Source organism: Tachyglossus aculeatus, chromosome 1 (assembly GCF_015852505.1).
Source record: "Tachyglossus aculeatus isolate mTacAcu1 chromosome 1, mTacAcu1.pri, whole genome shotgun sequence".
NCBI classification, from domain to species: domain Eukaryota; kingdom Metazoa; phylum Chordata; class Mammalia; order Monotremata; family Tachyglossidae; genus Tachyglossus; species Tachyglossus aculeatus.
Window position 1 is genome coordinate 19,045,702 of NC_052066.1, and position 19,828 is coordinate 19,065,529.

General features: G+C 46.1%; 1 protein-coding gene across 2 annotated transcripts in view; it reads left to right on the plus strand.

The window, feature by feature from the left end:
* The window catches only part of PTPN4 (protein tyrosine phosphatase non-receptor type 4), a 246,725-nt gene that overhangs the window by 134,335 nt on the left and 92,562 nt on the right, over positions 1-19,828 (plus strand). For both annotated transcript variants that reach the window (XM_038743503.1, XM_038743495.1), the window contains exon 12: positions 13,157-13,225. In XM_038743503.1, coding sequence (XP_038599431.1) covers positions 13,157-13,225 — 69 coding nt within the window. The remainder of the gene's footprint in view (positions 1-13,156; positions 13,226-19,828) is intronic.

Sequence of the window (19,828 nt, forward strand, 5' to 3'; positions counted from 1 at the left end):
ACACTTCACTCAAAATTGTGCTAATGAGCTGGGCGGCTTCATTTTCTCAATCTACCAATGATGGATTGCAGCCAGAGTTGATACACACATTCCCTGCCCACAAGGCGCTTATAGGCTAGAGGGGAGGAGCGTACAGTCCAGAGGGATTTGTTAGATGGGTTCAAAATTTAGGAATGGTGTGGAATCCATCAAGTTCACAGCCTAATTGAAGGTCTGCAGGCTGCTGGCATCTGCAACCAGAGGCATCTAGAACATCCTCCCACTCAGTCCTACCCTGAAGAGCAATCAGTCAGTGGTGTTTGTGGAGTGGTTACTGTGTGCAGGGCACTGAACTAAGCACTTGGGAGAGTAGAGAAGCGGCTTGGCTCAGTGGAAAGAGCACGGGCTTTGGAGTCAGAGGTCATGGGTTCAAATCCCGGCTCTGCTAATTGTCAGCTGTGTGACTTTAGGCAAGTCACTTCACTTCAATGTGCCTCAGTTACCTCATCTGTAAAATGGGGATTAAGACTGTGAGCCCCCCGTGGGACAACCAGATTACCTTGTATCCCTCCCCAGCGCTTAGAACAGTGCTTGGCACATAGTAAGCACTTAACAAATGCCATCATTATTATTATTATTATTATTATAGAGAGCCGGGAGTGGATTACCTATATGACTTGGACTTCCCAAGCGCTTAGTACAGTGCTGTGCACGCAGTAAGCGCTCAATAAATACGATTGAATGAATGAATGAATGAATCTGGACTTTTATGTAGTAGGGATTGTAAATTGAGTCTACCGAAGTGATCCAGGCCATTGAGGGTACACAAGAGCAGAAGCGATGGAATGTTAGTCGCAGGGATTCTGGCTTTGGAGGAAGCAAATGCCATCGAGGAGAGGTTCTGGAGGAAATGTGACTTAAAGGGTAATAATAATAAAAATAATAATGATGGCATTTATTAAGCGCTTACTATGTGTGCTGTTCTAAGCACTGGGGAGGTTACAGGGTGATCAGGTTGTCCCACGGGGGCCTCACAGTCTTAATCCTCATTTTACAGGTGAGGTAACTGAGGCACATTGAAGTGAAGTGACTTGCCCAAAGTCACACAGCTGACAATTGGCGGAGCCGGGATTTGAACCTATGACCTCTGGCTCCAAAGCCCATGCTCTTTCCACTGAGTCACGCTGCTTCTCCGAGTAGCTCTCGGGTAGGGTGTGATCAAGCGGTTGGAGACGGAGAGATGGCACAGCCATCTAGGCCGGGGATGACAAGAGCTTGGATCGTAGTGGTTATCGTGGTGGTAGAGAGGGAAGGGGAAGAGACAGGCAGTTTTAGAGAGGGAAATCCACCAGCCTCAAAACAGCCTGAATGTGGGAATTGAAAGACAGACGAATCGAAGAGTCAAGACCAAGCTTGCGGGCTCGATAGTGATGTCACCAAGCATGATGAAGGAAAGAGAAGAGTAAGTTTAGGAAGGAAGATGAGCTTAGTTTTCCACCTCGTCAATCATTCAGTGCTATTTATTGAATGCTTACTGTGTGCGGAGCTCTTGAGTAAGCACTTTGGGGAGCACAGTAGAGTAAGTAGACATGATCCCTGCCCTGAAGGAGCTTGAAATCTAAGAGACAGACAGAAATTAAAATAAACTAGAGACAGGAGAAGCAACCGAGTGTCCGGATAAATGCCGTGGAGGTGGGGTACCCAAGGACTTTTAGACTGTAGCCCACTGTTGGGTAGGGACTGTCTCTATATGTTGCCAATTTGTACTTCCCAAGCGCTTAGTACAGTGCTGTGCACATAGTAAGTGCTCAATAAATACGATTGATGATGATGACTGTTCCATTGCCCTATCACGGGGAAGGGGCAAGCAGGTCAGATATGTGCAGATGTCGGAAGCCAGGAGGAAATAGGAGATTGAGCGGACTGAGCTGATGACATAGATTGAGAATCGTCTGCATAGAAGGGGTGACTGAGTCCAGGTGTGTGGATAATAATAATAATCGTTATAGTATTTGTTAGTGCTTACTATGTCTCTAGCACTGTTCTAAGTGCTGGGGTGGATACAAGGTAATCAGCTTGTCCCACGAGAGGGTCACAGTCTTAATCCCCATTTTACAGATGTGGTAACTAACTGAGGCATAGCAGCGTGGCTCAGTGGAAAGAGCCCGGGATTGAGAGTCGGAGGTCATGGGTTCAAATCCCAGCTCTACCGCTTGGCAGCTGTTTGACTTTGGGCAAGTCACTTAACTTCTCTGTGCCTCAGGTCCCTCACCTGTAAAATGGGGATTAAGATTGTGAGCCCCACATGGAACAACCTGATCACCTTGTATTCCCCCCGCAGCACTTAGAACAGTGGTTTGCACCTAGTAAATGCTTAACAAATACCAAAATTATTTTTATTATTATTAAAGTAACTTGCCCGAGATCACACAGCAGATAGGTGGTGGATCCGGGTTTAGAACCCATGTTTTGTTTTGTTGTCTGTCTCCCCTTTTAGACTGTGAGCCCATTGTTGGGTAGGGACCGTCTCTATATGTTGCCGACTTCTACTTCCCAAGTGCTTAGTACAGTGCTTTGCACCTAGTAAACGCTTAAAAATACCAAAATTATTATTATTATTATTAAAGTGACTTGCCCAAGATCACACAGCAGACAGGTGGTGGATCTGGGTTTAGAACCCATGTTTTATTTTGTTGTCCATCTCCCCCTTTTAGACTGTGAGCCCGTTGCTGGGTAGGGACCGTCTCTAGATGTTGCCGACATGTACTTCCCAAGCGCTTAGAACAGTGCTCTGCACACAGTAAGCGCTCAAGAAATATGAAGGAATGAATGAATGTCCTCCGACTCCCAAGCCCAGGGAGTAGAGCGGAAAGAGCCCAGTCCCCGGAGGAGGAGGAGGAGGAGGATAATGATACTAACGAGTCTCTCTTCAGGAATGAGGGGATTTTCAGGACTGAGAACCTGCCAAGGAATTGATTCTCGGAGTGGTGGTTTACACAGCATAACCCGCCCTCTTTCTCAGTCAGTCAGTCAGTCGTTTCTGCAGCCATGTTGCCGTTGAAGCAGAGTCGTGCCCGGCACATTGTCGCTAAATGAATTCAAGAGATTGGGAGCCTCTCAAGGGGCAGGCCCCATGTCCGATTCCCACCTGGACACTCTTTCCCAGCACTCAGTCCAGTGCTGTCTGTGCACAAAGTAAGCACTTAATACATTCCATTAATGGTATTTTTTTAGCAGTGTTTGCTAAGCACTTACTATGTGCCAGGCACTCTTCTAATCTCAGTGGTAGATGCAAGCTAGTCAATCAATCAATCAATCAATTGTATTTATTGAGTGCTTACTGTGTGCAGAGCACTGTACCAAGCGCTTGGGAAGTACAAGTTGGCAACATATACAGTCCCTACCCAACAGTGGGCTCACAGTCTAAAAGGGGGAGACAGAGAACAAAACCAAACATACTAACAAAATAAAATAAATAGAATAGATATGTACAAGTAAAATAAATAGAGTAATAAATATGTACAAACATATATACATATATACAGGTGCTGTGGGTAAGGGAAGGAGGTAAGATGGGGGGGATGGAGAGGGGGACGAGGGGGAGAGGAAGGAAGGGGCTCAGTCTGGGAAGGCCTCCTGAAGGAGGTGAGCTCTCAGTAGGGCCTTGAAGGGAGGAAGAGAGCTAGCTTGGCGGATTGGCAGAGGGAGGGCATTCCAGGCCCGGGGGATGACGTGGGCCGGGGGTCGATGACGGGATAGGCGAGAACGAGGTGAGGTGAGGAGATTAGCGGCGGAGGAGCGGAGGGTGCGGGGTGGGCTGTAGAAGGAGAGAAGGGAGGTGAGGTAGGAGGGGGGGAGGTAATGGACAGCCTTGAAGCCCAGGGTGAGGAGTTTCTGCCTGATGCACAGATTGATTGGTAGCCACTGGAGATTTTTGAGTAGGGGAATAACATGCCCAGAGCGTTTCTGGACAAAGACAATCCAGGCAGCAGCTTGAAGTATGGATTGAAGTGGGGAGAGACACGAGGATGGGAGATCAGAGAGAAGGCTGATGCAGTAGTCCAGACGGGATAGGATGAGAGCTTGAACGAGCAGGGTAGTGGTATGGATGGAGAGGAAAGGGCGGATCTTGGCAATGTTGTGGAGCTGAGACCGGCAGGTTTTGGTGACGGCTTGGATGTGAGGGGTGAACGAGAGAGCGGAGTCCAGGATGACACCAAGGTTGCGGGCTTGTGAGACGGGAAGGATGGTAGTGCCGTCAACAGTGATGGGAAAGTCAGGGAGAGGGCAGGGTTTGGGAGGGAAGACAAGGAGTTCAGTCTTGGACATGTTGAGTTTTAGGTGGCGGGCAGACATCCAGATGGAGATGTCCTGAAGGCAGGAGGAGATGCGAGCCTGGAGAGATGGGGAGAGAGCAGGGGCAGCGATGGAGATCTGGGTGTCATCGGCGTAGAGATGATAGTTGAAGCCGTGGGAGCGAATGAGGTCACCAAGGGAGTGCATGTAGATCGAGAACAGAAGGGGACCAAGGCTGAGCACAGTCCATGTTCCACAGGGAGCTCACTGTCTTAATCCCCCTTTTACAGATGAGGTAACTGAGGCCCAGAGAAGTGAAGTGAATTGCTCAGGGTCATACAGCAGACAGGTGGTGGAGCCGGAATTGGGACCCAGGACCTTCTGATTCCCAGGCCCGTGCTCTATCCACTAGGCCACACTGCTTTCCATAGTAATAATAATGATGATGATGGCACTTGTTAAGCACTTACAATGTGCAAAGCACTGTTCTAAGCGCTGGGAAGGATACAAGGTGATCAGGTTGTCCAACGTGGGGCTCACAGTCGTAATCCCCATTTTACAGTTGAAGTGACTGAGGCTCAGAGAAGTTAAATGACTTGCCCAAAGTCACACAGCTGACACTTGGTGGAGCCAGAATTTGAACCCATGACCTCTGACTCCCAAGCCCAGGCTCTTTCCACTGAGCCACGCTGCTTCTCTAATGCTACATGCAGTCTTGGCCTTGTTGTCTGTCTCCCCCTTCTAGACTGTGAGCCCGTTGTTGGGTAGGGACCGTCTCTAGATGTTGCCGACTTGTACTTCCCAAGCGCTTAGTATAGTGCTCTGCACATAGTAAGCGCTCAATAAATACGATTGAATGAATGAATTATCCAACTAATAGCACAACCTGGGATTAGAACTCAGGTCTCCTGTTACCCAGAGTAATGTTCTTTCCACTAACAGTCCTGCTACAGCCTGAATCTATAAACTGAAATAACATGGAGAGTTGTTTCCCCCATTGTGATGCTTTTCTTTTAGGGTTTTTGTGCAATAGCCCTAGTGAACAGCACTGCAGAGTTTAAGCCCTTTTCTTCCCCGTTTCTTTTAAGCATTTTGCCAGATGTTAATAGAATTATAGGAACCCATTGCACTTGAAGAGTAGATAATGGTAATAGGGGTATTTAGCCTAGATAATAGCAGATCTCTACTCTGTTAGCTCAAGGGGCCTTTAAGCTAAAATGGAATTTAAAAATAACATTTGGTAAATAAAAGAAGTAAAGTAGTTAATTTACCAAAACATCTAATTTGAAATGTTTCATTATTGGTAAGCACTTACATTGCTTTGGGTCTTCACAGCTGACATTGGGGTTTTTGTCACTTTAAAAAATATATTTATATTGGTCATTTTTTTTTCACTCTTCGGGAGCCATTGATGCTCTTTGATCGTTTCCTGTAGAAACCGATCCTTCATTGCCTACATCAGACCCGCTATTTTCAGGCAATCAGATGAGGCCCCTAACTGACAGGAGTTCATTTCATTTAATCGTATTTATTGAGCGCTTACTGTGTGCAGAGCACTGTACACTCTGTGCAGAGCGCTTACTGTGCAGAGCGCTTGGGAAGGACAATTCAGCAACAAAGAGAGACCCTCCCTGCCCACAACGGGCTCACAGTCTAGAAGGGGGGAGGCAGACAGCAAAACATGTAACAGGCATCATTCATTCATTTAATCGTATTTATTGAGCACTTACTGTGTGCAGAGCACTGTACTAAGAGCTTGGGAAGGACAATTCAGCAACAAAGAGAGACCCTCCCTGCCCACAACAGGCTCACAGTCTACAAGGGGGGAGACAGACAGCAAAACAGGCATTAGAGAAGCAGCGTGACTCAGTGGAAAGAGCCCGGGCTTTGGAGTCAGAGATCATGGATTCAAATCCCGGCTCCGCCAATTGTCAGCTGGGTGACCTTGGGCAAGTCACCTCACCTCCCTGGGCCTCAGTTACCCCATCTAGAAAGTGGGGATAAAGAGTTCATATCTCTTTTACCTTGAGACTGATGACCTGGGACTTGAAGCGTCCTACCTGCCGGCCCGGCGACTGCTCTCGGAGGGCACCGCTTTATTCTTTTAATATGTTTTGTTTTGTTATCTGTCTCCCCCTTCTAGACTGTGAGCCCGCCGTTGGGTAGGGACCGTCTCTATATGTTGCCAACTTGTACTTCCCAAGCACTTAGTCCAGTGCTCTGCACACAGTAAGCGCTCAATAAATACGATTGAATGAATGAATGAATGGCACTGACCACGGAGGTTGCTCTCCAACCAGGTCGGGACGGGGCTGTGGGGGCCGGTTTGGCTGGCGTGCTTTGACACCAAAGCGAACGGGCAGACAGCGGGCATGGAGGCCTTCCCAACTAGGCCCCCATTTCTCCTGTCCGTCTTCCCTCTCTTTTCTTTTTAAATGGTATTTGTGAAGCCCTTCCTATGTGCCAAGCACTGAACTGAGCTCTGGGGTAGATAAAAGTTAATGGGGTTGGTCAGAGTCCGTATCCCACTTGGGGTTCACAGTCTTAATTCCCGTCTTATAGATGAGGTAACTGAGGCACAGAGAAGTTAAGCAACTTACCCGAATTCACCCAAGTACACTTACACTTAGCTCCTTAAGCACTTTGACACTCAACCCAGCCCCGGAGCATATATGGAAATGTCCTTGTACTCTACTATTTCCCATATGTGTAATTTATTTTAATATAATAATAATGATGGCATTTGTTAAGTGCTTACTATGGGCAAAGCACTGTTCTAAGCGCTGGGGGGATATAAGGTGATCAGGTTGTCCCATGTGGGGCTCACAGTCATAATCCCCATTTTATAGATGAGGGAACTGAGGCTCAGAGAAGTTAAGTGACTTGCCCAAGGTCACACAGCAGACATGTGGCGAAGCTGGGATTCAAACCCATGACCTCTGACTCCAAAGCCCGTGCTCTTTCCACTGAGCCTCCCTCTGTCAGTCATAAGCTCCTTTTGGGCAGGGATTGCATCTACCAACTGGTACTTTCCCAAGCACTTAGTACAGTGCTCTGCCCACTGTCAGCAATTCACTAAATGCCACTGTTTCAAAACCCTGTTAAAAGCACATTTTCTCCAAGAGGTCTTCCCCAACTAAACCCTCCATTGCCTCTTCTCCCACTCCTTTCTGCGTCACCTTTGCACCTAATAATAATGATAATAATAATAATGGCATTTGTTAAGCGCTTACTATCAATCAATCAATCAGTCAATCGTATTTATTGAGCGCTTACTGTGTGCAGAGCACTGTACTAAGCGCTTGGGAAGTACAAGTTCGCAACATATAGAGACAGTCCCTACCCAACAGTGGGCTCACAGTCTAGAAGGGGGAGACAGAGAACAAAACCAAACATACCAACAAAATAACATAAATAGAATAGATATGTACAAGTAAAATAAATAAATAGAGTAATAAATATGTACAAGCATATATACATATATACAGATGCGTTACTATGTGCAAAGCACTGTTTTAAGTGCTGGGGAGGTTACAAGGTGATCAGGTTGTCCCACAGGGGGTGCACAGTTTTCATCCCCATTTTACAGATGAGGGAACTGAGGCACAGACAAGTGAAGTGACTTGCCCAAAGTCACACAGCTGACAATTGGCAGAGCCAGGATTTGAACCCACGACCTCTGACTCCAAAGCCCTGGCTCTTTCCACTGAGCCACGCTGCTTCTCATAGATTTGCACCCTTTATTCACCCCCGCCCCCAGCCCCTTGGACTTTTGTCCATAGCTGTAATTTATTTATATTAATGTCTGTGTCCCCCTCTAGACTATAAGCTCATTGTGGGCAGGGAATGTGTTTATTCATTCATTCATTCATTCAGTGGTATTTATTGAGTGCTTACTGTGTGCAGAGCACTGTACTAAGCGCTTGGGAAGTACAAGTCGGCAACATATACAGACGGTCCCTACCCAACAGTGGGCTCACAGTCTAGAAGGGGGAGACAGAGAACAAAACCAAACATATTAACAAAATAAAATAAATAGAGTAAATATGTACAAATAAAATAAATAAATAGAGTAATAAATACCTACAAACATATATACATATATACAGGTGCTGTGGGGAGGGGAAGGAGGTAAGGCGGGGCGGAGGGGGAGGGGGAGGAGGGGGAGAGGAAGGAGGGGGCTCAGTTACCAACTCCTGCTACATTGTATTCTCCTAAGCGCTTGGTACAGTACTCTGCAAACAGCGTTCAATAAATTTGATGATTGATCAATTGATTGAGATTGGAGATTGCAAAACCAAGAACCAGTAATTTATGAGCTAGAAGTAATAATTTATGAGGAAAAGTAGTTTTCCTCACATAGTTTGGCTATAGTTAAGCACAGTAAGTGCTTAATTAATAGATTGATTGATTGACTGGTGAGGGGCAGGAGAGGAGAGCAATTCCAACTTGCCCTGCATTCCAGACAGGAGTGGAGCTGCCATCTTGGCTCTCCCTCATTCATTCATTCCTCCCTTCAAGGCCCTGCTGAGAGCTCACCTCCTCCAGGAGGCCTTCCCAGACTGAGCCCCTTCCTTCCTCTCCCCCTCGTCCCCCTCTCCATCCCCCCATCTTACCTCCTTCCCTTCCCCACAGCACCTGTATATATGTATATATGTTTGTACATATTTATTACTCTATTTATTTATTTATTTTACTTGTACATATCTATTCTATTTATTTTATTTTGTTAGTATGTTTGGTTTTGTTCTCTGTTTCCCCCTTTTAGACTGTGAGCCCAATGTTGGGTAGGGACTGTCTCTATATGTTGCCAATTTGTACTTCCCAAGCACTTAGTACAGTGCTCTGCACATAGTAAGCGCTCAGTAAATACAATTGATGATGATGATGATTCATTGAATCATATTCATTGAGCGCTTACTGTGTGCAGAGCACTGTACTAAGCGCTTGGCGGAGCACAATACAGGAGGCAGGTTGGAGCAGGGACTTCCTGCACAGCTTCAGGCTGTGGGGCCAAACTAACGGCATCACCCCTCCCGAGGGCCGAGTTTGCGGGTGAGCGAATGCCTGAGCTCCGCACACAGTAAGCGCTCAATAAATCCCATTGATTGATGGATTCCAAGTAGAGCAAGTGCTTAGTACAGTGCTCTGCACACAGTAAGCGCTCAATAAATACAATTGAATTAATGGTTCATGAGCCATCACTTCCCAACTCGAGTTGTTGCCAGTAAATATGGAGGGCACCTTGACTGTAAAGTCAACCTCTGGTAGAGGTCAGGTTATCATCTTGTCACCACTCCTTGTCCCCTTAAAGGACTATTTACTCCTTTAAAATTTGAATCCTTTGGCTAATTGTTTTTCAATCAATCAATTGTATTTATTGAGCGCTTACTGTGTGCAGAGCACTGTACGAAGCGCTTGGGAAGTACAAGTTGGCAACATATAGAGACAGTCCCTACCCAACAGTGGGCTCACAGTCTAAAAGGGGGAGACGGAGAACAAAACCAAACATACTAACAAAATAAAATAAATAGAATAGATATGTACAAGTAAAATAAATAAATAAATAAAGTAATAAATATGTACAAACATATATACATATATACAGGTGATATTTTCCCGATACACTAGCAAATAAGTGAACATGCAAATGGCATGTAATGTTATCATCATGAAGCAATTAGTCTTCTTTAAACAGCCAGTGTATTTCTTAAGTAGTAAATAAACAGCCAGTGTATTGCTAAAATTAGGATATATAGTAAGTAAGCAATGCAGAAGTTGTAGTCTTGGTCTTCTAGACTGTAAACTCGTGTGGACGGGGAACGTTCCCTCAACTCTTACATTGTTCTTGCCTAAGCACTTAGTACAGTGCTCTGCATACAGTAGGTGCTCAATAAATACCATTGATTAATTGATAGTAGTTTTTAGAATGACCAGATACGGGGGTAAGGATGGACTTACCAACTTGTACTTCCCAAGCGCTTAGTACAGTGCTTTGCACACAGTAAGCGCTCAATAAATATGATTGATTGATTGATTGATTTAATAATCAGATTTAGTTTTTGGATTCCAAATGGTGAATCGAATTTTGTGAACATACAACCCATGCTGGTGTCACCGGAGAAAGCTAAGAGTTGGTGAATTTCAATTTTCTAGGCAGTGGCCATCTTGGATGGCCCTTGTTGATGCCTTGCCCTTCTAGGTGGGAGGAGAGCCCAGAGCTGCCTTTAAGTTGTCAGGGAAAAGATGTTGAAAGAGGTGGTTCAAGTAAAAGCTCATTCATGCGATTATACAACAAATCACCTTGGCTAAAAGCGTTCCTCGGGACCGTTTGAAAAAAGGCACGGTCTTTTTCAGTCCCGGAAATAATTGGAACGAAACCAAGGTAAAGTGATTTCATTACCGAATTCTGCACCGCTCCTTGAATCTGTTAAAGCTAAAGGAAAAAGGCTGTGAATAAATTAAAAGAGCAATGAAATGCTAAATTGCTTTCCTTTCCGAGTGAGGGCCTCGGGCCGGAGGGACCCGGCTGCCCGGGGAGGCCGCAGGGTACCCGCAGGTTGAGGCCCTCTCTCCCCCTCGGTTGTCACCAGACGGGCCCGGAGAAGTGGGAGGAGGACCCAGCGGGCCTTCCCCTCATTGCTGAGAAGCATCGTGGCTCAGTGGAAAGAGCGCGGACTTTGGAGTCAGAGGTCATGGGTTCAAATCCTGGCTCCGCCAACTGTCAGCTGTGTGAATTTGGGCAAGGCACTTAACTTCTCTGGGCCTCAGTTCCCTCATCTGTAAAATGGGGATGAAAACTGTGAGCCCCCCATGGGACAACCTGATCACCTTGTAACCTCCCTGGTGCTTAGAACAGTGCTTTGCACATAGTAAGCACTTAACAAATACCATTATTATTATTATTATTATTATTATTATTATTCCTTTGCCCACCCACCAGAAGGAGCCGGGTCTTAATGCACGGGCGAGGGTGACGTTGCTGGGTCCCTCTCTCGCCCCGCTTCCGGAGCCGGATGGGTCGGGCCCGTGTCTCCGGCAGCCTTTCCACCCCGCTGCCCTCCGCCTCGGACCGACGTCCTCCGCTCGGGGTCCCCCGCTGGGGCCCGGATGCGGATTGTGGGGGGTGGCGGCCAGCACTTTCTCGAGGACCTGGGACACCATTTATTCGGTTGTATTTATTGAGCACTGTTCTAAGCGCTTGGGAGAGTACAACACATCAACAAACAGATACATTCCCTGCCCACAACGAGCTCACAGTCTAGAGGGAGCTCACCCTGCCTCCTGCCAGGAGGCCCAGCCTGGGCCCAAACCATTTCTGATTGTGGCGCCGTGGGGGAGAACGGGTGAGGTTGGCTGCCGCCGCCCAGGCCTCCCTTGAGTCAACCTGGCAATTTTCTAGCTCCGTTGGCCAGCTTTCCTGGCCCAAGGGCAGTACTGCCTTCAGGCAGGAACCCCACTTCTGCACAGGCCTCATCGGTCAGTGTGTCCGACGGCTCCGGGGCTCGGAGAGGTTCAGGACCACCGCCACTGTCTCCTCAGCTAGAGTATCATTTTGAGCCTCAGCCCCGCCTTGCTTTTCTGGCCTCCTCCGTGGAGGCTCGCCATCCTCAGAAGGTCAGCAGAAGGTCTAGAGAGAGAAGAACCCTGTTTCCTTTTCATTCAGTTAATCAATCAATCAATCGTATTTATTGAGCGCTTACTGTATGCAGAGCACTGTAGTAAGCACTTGGGAAGTACAAGTTGGTATCAGTTAATCAACGGAATTTATGGAATTTAGGCCCTGCTGAGAGCTCACCACCTCAGGAGGCCTTCCCAGACTGAGCCCCTTCCTTCCTCTCCCCCTCGTCCCCCTCTCCATCCCCCCCCATCTTACCTCCTTCCCTTCCCCACAGCACCTGTATATATGTATATATGTTTGTACATATTTATTACTCTATTTATTTATTTATTTTACTTGTACATATCTATTCTATTTATTTTATTTTGTTAGTATGTTTGGTTTTGTTCTCTGTTTCCCCCTTTTAGACTGTGAGCCCACTGTTGGGTAGGGACTGTCTCTATATGTTGCCAATTTGTACTTCCCAAGCGCTTAGTACAGTGCTCTGCACATAGTAAGCGCTCAATAAATACGATTGATGATGATGATGATGATGATGGAGCGCTGACCGTGCGCGGGGCCCAGCGCACCATTCTTAGCCCTGGGGAGAGGACGATACAACAGAGTTGGTAGACACAACCCCGGCCCACAGAGAGCTTCCATTTTGGGGGGATAACCTCGAAGGGTTAGATTTACCCAAGCCTTCCTCTCACACTCTTCAGCTGTTGGGTGGGGAGGATGGAAAAGCTAAAGCCCTGTTCTCGTCTGACTTCTGACGAGTGAGAAGCAGCGTGGCTCAATGGAAAGAGCACAGGCTTTGGAGTCAGAGATCATGGGTTCAAACCCTGGCTCTGCCAGTTGTCAGCTGTGTGACTTTGGGCAAGTCACTTAACTTCTCTGGGCCTCGGTTCCCTCATCTGTAAAATGGGGATGAAGACTGAGGGCCCCGCGTGGGACAACCTGATCACCTTGTAACCTCCCCAGCGCTTAGAACAGTGCTTTGCACATAGTAAGTGCTTAATAAATGTCATTATTATTGAGTGACTCCTTAAGCAAGCAGCCAGGTTGGGCTACTAACACTCAGGCCCAGATTCTGTATCTGGTAACCGCAGCTTTGGGGGGAAACGTTCTTTTTATGGCCTTTGGGGTGACGATTTGTATTGCTCAATTACTGCTTTTTAGAAAAAGAAACAGAAAAGGTTTTGAACTTTGAATATTTCACTGGTGGGCTATGACTGCACTGTCATCTTAAAATTAAATTTCTCTATGTGTTTCTTTCAGTGGGAGGACAGAAGTCCAGTCTGTACAGTATGGAAAAGAAAAGGCAAACAAAGACAGGGTATTTGCAAGGTAAGCTGTTTCCATTGTAGTGTTTGATCGGAATTCGCAGGACCTAGTTTTCCCTCCTTCATTCCTGTTCGGCGTTCGGCTCCCCGGTGTGTTCGGTAGTAGTCAGAGAGTTGGGAAGATGAATCTGGAATCTGGAAGTAGCAAGATTGTTCATTAACTTGTTTTCACTGCTTGAAAAACACCTATCGCTTTGCATAATGGTGTTGCAATGAGGAATTACATTAACCCTTTAGCTTTAGGGGAGATTATAAAAAAAACCCAAAATATCCCAGCCTCTTAGCACAAATCCTTTTCCCTAGGTTTTTCACAATTTTTTAATATATCTTCTTCTCCGAATCAGTGTAAGCTTGTGAGTGACTTGGCCTTAGGTGACCCTAGTCCCCTAGTGAAGTCAGGGAAGAGCACTGAGAGTGCTCCAAAGACGGGTCAGAAAATAGCCGGAGCCGGAAAGGTCCTGGAAAATGGCCCGAGCCTGCGGATTTGAGATTGATCCATCAGTCAGCCATGGTATTTATTGTGTGTGGGGACAACTGGACTAAGCGTTTGGGAGAGTACAGTGCCACGGAGGTGGTCGAAGCGATCCCACGATCGGCCCACGAGAAGCTTACAGTCTAGAGCGGGGTCGGGTGGTGGGGGGCAGAGTGGAACATATTGGAGACACCAAAGAGTTCTCACTCATCCTGCTTTAAATGTGTCTAGGGGTGGCGTTGGCAGTTCCTGTGCCTCAGTCTCCGTCCTTCCTTAGCGTTCACGGGACATTCTGTCCTCATGATTTTTTTTTTCCTCCATTTGAGCTTTTTTAGTATCTCGGTTACTGATAATTTCAGAAATAGCCATGTGACAAGAGCCTGGGCTTGGGAGCCAGAGGTCGTGGGTTTTAATTATTATTATTATCAATCCCGACTCCACCACCTGTCTGCTGTGTGTCCTTGGGCAAGTCACTTAACTTCTCTGTACCTCAGTTTCCTCCTCTGTAAAATGGGAATGAAGACTGTGAGCCCCGCATGGGACATCCTGATTACCTTGTATGTACTCCAGCGCTTTGAAAAGTGCTTGCCATATAGTAAACACTTAACAAATACTATAATTGTTATTGTTACTATTATTAGCTGTTGCTTTAATGGTTGCTTATTTATTTAATTTGTGCATATGTATTCTATTTATTTTATTTTGTTAATATGTTTTGTTTTGTTCTCTGTCTCCCCCTTCTTGACTGTGAGCCCACTGTTGGGTAGGGACCGTCTCTGTATTTTGCCAGCTTGTACTTCCCAAGCGCTTAGTACAGTGCTGTGCACACAGTAAGCGCTCAATAAATACGATTGAATGAATGAATGAATGAATGACTAGATGTGCTCACTTGAACTTTCAACATCTCAAAACTGGCATGCCAGTAAGTAGGCACGGTGACCCATCCAATTGAAAGAAGGAAACGGAAGTCTCCGAGTTTCATTCCGGAGTGTTTTGCGTCTACCAGAGTTTAGTTTTTGAAACTGTTATGTTTAGCCTCCTAAATATTTAGTTGCATGAGTAATAATTTAAAGCGTGTGTGGTTGAAGAGGCAAAGTGACAGTACAATCCTTGTTTCTTCTGGCCAGAAATTACTCAATCATGTGAGCTAGCTGATGAAAGCATTGAAATTCATATACGGATAGTTTCGTTATGTTTATCATCTGAATCTCTGACACCTACGTAATCAGGAAAAATTGCCTAAGGGTTTTTGTGTTTAGTTCTTTGACAAAAGTATTTCCAAAAAAAACAAATCTAACTTCTGTAAGGAGTTGAGTCCCATTGAACCCTGTGTTGCAGGGACTGCCTAATCTGATTAATTGTCTACCCCAGCACTTAGCATAGTACTTCGTTATCTAAGTACTTAGCAAATACAGTCATTAGACTGTAAACTCGCTATGGGAAGGGAACATGTCTTCTGCATTCATTCATTCAATAATGTTTATTGAGCACTTAATGCATGGAGAGCACTGCACTAAGTGCTTGGAAAGCAAATACATTTTCTGTTGTATTCTCCCAGCACTTAGTACAGTACTCTGCACATAGTGAGTACTCAATAAATACCATTGATTGATTGAAATAACATAGTATTAAATCATTACTAGAGCATAAAAATTACCAATTCAAAAGACCAGTTTTAGCTAAGCAGTCTCTCCCCAGTTCATTCTTGCAGCGGAGTTCTCGCCCACTCCCTGCCCCTGATCTGGAACTCCCTCCCTCTCATATCTGACAGACAATTACTCTTTCCCCCTCCTTCAAAGCCTTACTGAAGGCACATCTCCTCCAAGATGCCTTTCCTGAGCCCTCCTTTTTTCATTTCCCACTCCCTTCGGCATCGCCCTGACATGCTGCCTTTATTCATCCCCCTTCCCAGCCCCACAGCACCTGTGTACCAATCTGTAACTGTATTTATATTAATGTCTGTCTTCCCCTCTAGACTGTAAGCTCGTTGTGGACAGGGAATGTGTCTTATATTGTTATATTGTATTCTCCCCAGCTCTTAGTACAGTGCTCTGCGCACAGTAAGTGCTCAATAAATACAATTGGCTGACTGACAAATTGTATTCTGGAGATTTAATAATAATAATAATGATGGCATTTATTAAGCACTTACTATGTGCAAAGCACTGTTCTAAGTGCTGGGGAGGTTACAAAGTGATCAGCTTGTCCCACGGGGGGCTCACAGTCTTAATCAGTCAGTTACCTCATCTGTAAAATGGGGATGAAGACTATGAGCCCCCGTGGGACAACATGATCACCTTGTTAACCTCCCCAATGCTTTGCACATAGTAAGCGCTTAATAAATGCTATTATTATTATTATTATTATTATTAATCCCCATTTTACAGATGAGGAAACTGTGGCACAGAGAAGTAAAATGACTTGCCCAAAGTCATACAGCTGACCATTGTTTACAAAGTGATCAGCTTGTCCCACAGGGGACTCACAGTCTTAGTTACCTCATCTGTAAAATGGAGATGAAGACTGTGAGCCCCCCGTGGGACAACCTGATCACCTTGTTAACCTCCCCAGTGCTTTGCACATAGTAAGGGCTTAATAAATGCTATCACTATTATTATTATTAATCCCCGCTTTACAGATGAGGAAACTGTGGCACAGAGAAGTGACGTGACTTGCCCAAAGTCACACAGCTGACCATTGGCGGAGCTGGGATTAGAACCCATGACCTCTGACTCCAAAGCCCGGGCTCTTTCCACTGTGGCACACTGCTTCCCTCTTTGATTTGAGTTAAATACCTTCAAGGGGATGCCAGGGAGGATCCTCTGAAGGAGAAAGGAAAAGAAGAAGAAGAGGAGTTGAGAAAAGGGGAAGGGATGGATTCGCTCTCTAGCTCTCAGAAGCCTCCCTAGAGAAGGGTGTGGAGTATTCACACTTTTCTAGGGGCAAGGCTAATCAGCTTGTGGCCACCCTCTGGTGTGAACTTTAGGGAGGTGAGTCATTGTAGCCATCTAAGAGTCTGCCTGGGGCCTTGGGAGAAGCAGCAATTTGTGCCCAAAACTTTCAAGTAGGGCAGGGCTGGCAAATAATGATGATGATGGTATTTGTTAAGCCTTACTATGTGCCAGGCCCTGTACTAAGTGATGGCCACGGGATTCATTCATTTATTCAATTGCATTTATTGAGCGCTTACTGTGTGCAGAGCACTGTATTAAGCGCTTGGGAAGTGCAAGTCGGCAACATATAGAGACGGTCTAGAAGGGGGAGACAGACAACAGAACAAAACATGTAGACAGGTGTCAAAACCGTCAGAATAAATAGAATTACAGCTATATGCACATCATTAACAAAATAAATAGAGTGGCTCTATCGGAGAGACATCATCAGCGATAATGAAATAAAAATAGTGCTAAAAATTTTTTTAAAAAAACCTCTACCGGAAAATCGGGGGCTGGATGGGGGGCGGGGGTGGGATCTGAGTGGAGATTACTGCCGGGGTGAGCGAACAGGCTTTTGATTGTGCAGGGAAGGGGCCAGATAGCTACAGATGAAGATCTGGAGGCCTTCCCAGACTGAGCCCCCTCCTTCCTCTCCCTCTCCATCCTCCCCACCCCGCCTTACCTCCTTCCCTTCCCCACAGCACCGGTATATATGTTTGTACGTATTTATTACTCTAATTATTTATTTATTTTACTTGTACATATCTATTCTATTTATTTTATTTTGTGAATATGTTTGGTTTTGTTCTCTGTCTCCCCCTTCTAGACCGTGAGCCCACTGTTGGGTAGGAACCGTCTCTATTTGTTGCCAGCTTGTACTTCCCAAGCGCTTAGTATAGTGCTCTGCACACAGTAAGCACTCAATAAATACGATTGCTTGATTGATTGATTGATTGACCTGCCGGATGGACGCGCGGAGCCCTCGGCCTCAGTGAAGAGTCGTTGTTGAGGGGGTGCTGTGGCTACTCCGGCCCCCCTCTTCTGGGCCCAGGAGCCGAGGCCGCCCTGCTGAAAACTCTGTGGAGCCGGGGGGATGGCTATGAGAAGGTCCTGTCCGTAGACATTCCCTACTTAATAAAAATACCGCATTCGGCCCAGACCAAAGGCCACTCTAGAGTTAGAACCACCACCACCAAGCAGCGGCAGAGAGATCAGCAAAGAACAATATCGACCCAGCAGCACGCTCAGTCACTCCCAGACATACTGAAGCGGACCCTCCAGGCAATCCATCCATCCATCAGTCAGATTTATTGAGCACTTACTGTGTGCAGATCACTGTTCTAAGCCCTTAATAATAATAATTTCGGTATTTGTTAAGCGCTTACTATGTGCAAAGCACTGTTCTAAGCGCTGGGGGGATACAAGGTGATCAGGTTGTCCCATGTGGGGCTCCCAGTCTTAATCCCCATTTTCCAGATGAGGGAACTGAGGCACAGAGACGTTTAGTGACTTGCCCAAAGTAACACAGCTGACAATTGGCAGAGTTGGGATTTGAACCCGTGACCTTGGGAGAGTACACTACAATAGAGTCGGTAGACAGGTTGTCATCAGTTAGTGGGATTTGTGGAGCGCTTACTGTGTGTACAGCACTGTTCTAAGCATTTGGGCAGGGAATGTGTCTTGTTATATTGTACCCTCCCAAACGCTTTGTACAGTGTTTTGTACACAGTAAGTGCTCAATAAGTATGATTCCCCCTTCTAGACTGTGAGCCCACTGTTGGGTAGGGACTGTCTCTTTATGTTGCCAACTTGTACTTCCCAAGCGCTTAGTACAGTGCTCTGCACACAGTATGCGCTCAATAAATACGATTGATTGATTGAATGAATGTGTGAATGGGACAATACAACAGAGTATCTCCATCAATCAATCGATGGGATTTATGGAGTGCTTACTGTGTGCAGAGCACTGTTCTAAGCACTTGGCAGAGTTGTACTGTAGGCTGATTCTCCATCAGCAACAAGTCTGCAGTCTCTGGTTTAGTAGAGCATGCAGTGAAATATGCAAAGCTAGTCCTGACACCTCCTCTCCACCTTCCCTCCCCCTCAACAAGGTAGTACAGTCATCCTCCTGGATTACTGCATCAGCCTCTTTGCTGACCTCCCAGCTTCCTGTCTCTCCCCACTCCAGTCCATACTTCCCTCTGCTGCCCTGATCATTTTTCTACAAAAATGTTCAGGACAAGTTTCCCCACTCCTCGAAAAACTGCAGTGGTTGCCCATCCACCTTTGCATCGAACAAAACCTCCTCACTGTTGGTTTCGAGGCAGTCAGTCACATGGCTCCTCTTACCTTAGCTTACTACTCTCCTACTCCAGTCCAGCCTGCACATTTCATTCCTGTAATGCTAACCTTCTCACTGGACCTCCATCTCGTCTATCTCAGCACCGACCTCCCACCCACATCCTGCCTCTGGCCTGGAACATCCACCCTCCTCAAATCGGACAAACAATTACTCTCCCCTCCTTCAAAGCCTTACTGAGGGCACATCTCCTCCAAGAGGCCTTCCCTGACTAAACCCCCTTTTCCTCTTCTCCAGCTCCCTTCTGCTTCACCCTGACTTAATAATAATAATAATAATGGTATTTGTTAAGCACTTACTATGTGTAAAGCACTATTCTTAGCACTGGGGAGATACAAGGTGATCAGGTTTTCCCATGGGGAGCTCACAGTTTTAATCCCCATTTTCCAGATGAGGGAACTGAGGCCCAGAGAAGTAAAGTGACTTGCCCAAAGTCACACAGCTGACAGGTGGCAGAGCCGGGATTTGATACTTGCTTTGTTCTTCCTCCCTCCCAACCCCACAGCTTTTCTTTGTGGGTTCTCGGTAGAGATCAATCAATCAATCAATCAATCGTATTTATTGAGCGCTTACTGTGTGCAGAGCACCGTACTAAGTGCTTGGGAAGTACAAATTGGCAACACTTTACGATAGCAATTTATCCAGTTCCAAACCTTATTTGCCCTTCTTATCCTCAGCTAAATTATTTGAGGAAAAGTGATCTCTCTTCTCTTAAATTACTGGTCCTTGGTTTAGCCATCCTCAATCTCACCCAATTTTTCCTGCTCCCTGGTTTTATGTGGAACTGGTGGGCCAGCCCTTTTCTATATAATTTATATATTTTTATACATTATATATATA